This window comes from Brassica napus, chromosome C6 (assembly GCF_020379485.1).
Source record: "Brassica napus cultivar Da-Ae chromosome C6, Da-Ae, whole genome shotgun sequence".
Classification (NCBI taxonomy): Eukaryota; Viridiplantae; Streptophyta; class Magnoliopsida; order Brassicales; family Brassicaceae; genus Brassica; species Brassica napus.
This window is the reverse complement of record NC_063449.1, coordinates 22873363-22875995: the sequence shown is the minus strand read 5'-3', so window position 1 is coordinate 22875995 and position 2633 is coordinate 22873363. Positions and strand designations below refer to the sequence as shown.

Here is a 2633-nt window from a genome sequence, read left to right as displayed (position 1 = left end):
TGTGGTTTCCCGTGGAAAAGAGTGAAAAACTGCTCTGATAGCTATAAGTGTCTTATAGTGTTATAAAAAGTCAGAAAGTGACCTTGGTGTAATTGTTTCTATTTTAATAGCAATAAAGTTATTGCAGTCCTAACTCCTACGGGACTCTTGCTGTGAATATTTAATCTTTAAAATAACAGATATATGACCAAAAAAATAAAATAACAAAATATATGTAAAGAAGGCAATTAATTATGAAAATAGTTTTTTTTAAGGTAAAGGCAACTTTTAAAAAAACTACATAGAAAAACAAACAAAACAATGTGTTTGTAGGTTTTTTTTAACCACACAACATTAATAGAATCTCCCCAAAAGGTTTATTTATTTCATTAGATGGATAAACCCATGAGTGTTCTTATAAATGACAAATTTGAATATAACTTATAACCAACAATATTACAAAAGTGTATATTACTTTTGAAACAGAATACTCACGTATTTGCTTAATTATAGTATATATTACATCAATGTTATGGTATATATTACATTAAGTTCAAAAAAAAGTTCATGCCAAAAAAATTAGAAATCCATTGTCTAACTTATAGAAAATTTTAAAATAAATCATATATTAATATATAGTAATACGTTACATGTGTAATGTGTTAATAATAATTAGATTAAACTATTAGACAAGTACAAGATAATAATTATCCCCAAAAATTGGTTTTACCGAACTAATAGTGTCGGAATTTGGGATTTATAATTGGTGTCAAAAAATTGGTTCCCAAACTAAGGGACTGTGCATGAGACGTGATTTAGTGGTCCTACGTTTTTTTAAAAATTCATGCCGCCAAAATAGCATTTATTTCCTCTTTCTTGGGACAATTTTAATTTGTCGTATTTTCTTCAATTCTTTTGCATATACATATACATCACACACATTAAAAAAACTAGGAAATTTTGCTAAAATATAATGAAAAACACACTTTAATAAGGCTTTGTTGGGCAAACTTACGTGGAAGCTCCTCACGAAACCAGACTGCTTGCTCTCGAGAATACTACAAGGAAAATATTGCCAGGCAGACTCCTTTCTCAGAATCTCCTGCAGCTCTTCTGCATCGCACGACTGGAGAGGAATCATCGAAGGCAGAAAAATCATTCTCCAGCACCTTGGTAAAGTCATTGGAAACGGAAACTCCACAAAGTTATGGCATGCACCTTGGCTGTCAGCGTCGACTCCCACGTCAGCTATTGGACATGTAACAATTGATGATAAAGACTTGATGGTCTCAGATATCATGACTAGAGAAACATGGATTTGGAACAGAGAAGCCTTGATGAAATACCTATCGAACCTGATGGACAACATTCTCCTTCTCCAATCTAGCACAACAGGCGCCGAGGATGGCTACGCCTGGCTCCTTAACCCTTCACGAGAATACTCCTCCAAAACTGGCTACCTAGCTTTGCACTTGGAGGATGCTACGACCCATCGAACTCCCAACATTCCTGATGACTTTAACTGGTTCAAATCAGTGTGGAATACTCAGTTACTTCATAAGATCCAAATCTTTTTGTGGAAAGTTCTCCAAAATGCAATCCCCACAGGAGAGAACCTTCAGAAACGACGGGTCTTGACTAACACCACCTGCGTCAGATGTGGAGTTCAAGAAACAACGCTCCACCTGTTCTTCCATTGTGAGTTCACGAAACAGGTGTGGAATTTTGCTCCTTGGTCTTCACGATTTGATGCTGATGAAGCTACCTCTTTCGGCTCGGAACTACAGCCTTCATGCCACCGCATTAATCTACCACCATCGGGGATCTCTATCAATCTTTTCCCTTGCATCATATGGGCAATATGGACCTCCAGGAACCTTCTGATCTTCCAGAACAGATCTCTCAACCCGATCTCTACTATATCCAAAGCAATCGTAGCATCCAGAGAATGGAGCTTAGCGCAGACCCTATCACCTCCATCTATGACAAGATCTCTCCCACCGACAGTCCAACCAACGAGCACTCTTTCCACAACGATCTTATGCTACACCGATGCCTCTTGGATTGCGAGCACAAAACATGCAGGAATCGCCTGGATCTTCACCGATCCCACAAAGAAGGAACTCAATCGAGGGTCTTTGTTCAAAGACCACATCTCTTCACCGCTTCTAGCTGAGAGCTTGGCGATTAGAGCTTCGATGCTCTACGCCTCTTCTTTCGGATTCACCAACATCTGGATACACTCAGATTCTCAAGAGCTCGTTCGAGCAATCAATGAGAAACGACGATCGACGGAGCTCTTCGGGATTTGGTCGAACATTGAATCCTTGTCTCTATCCTTTTCTTTCTGATGTTTTACTTTCATGTTTTGATGAAGAACAAGTGCTTAATTACGATCTCTATTATATTTTTGTCAAAAAATTGCTGGTACACGTTTTAGGAAAGTAAAAAGATTTTAAAATATTTTTAGAATATTTGTAACTGAATTTACAGAGATATGGTTATTCTTATCCGTAGAATACAACTTCTACCATGTGTAGAGAAAATATAATTAATCCATAAGCAGACTTTACCATATGTAGACTCTTGAATTGTGTCTAGATTTCGTATCCGTAAAACTTAATAATTTCTTAGAAACTGCACTCGTAATAAAT

The 2633-nt window shown here is 37.0% G+C and overlaps 1 protein-coding gene across 1 annotated transcript; it reads left to right on the top strand.

Annotated features, from left to right (window-relative positions):
• The first annotated feature begins 1277 nt into the window (after positions 1-1277).
• LOC125588410 lies at positions 1278-2330 on the top strand. The gene has a single exon (XM_048759741.1). The coding sequence runs from the start codon at positions 1278-1280 to the stop codon at positions 2328-2330; it is 1053 nt and encodes a 350-aa protein (XP_048615698.1).
• The last annotated feature ends 303 nt before the right edge of the window (positions 2331-2633 follow it).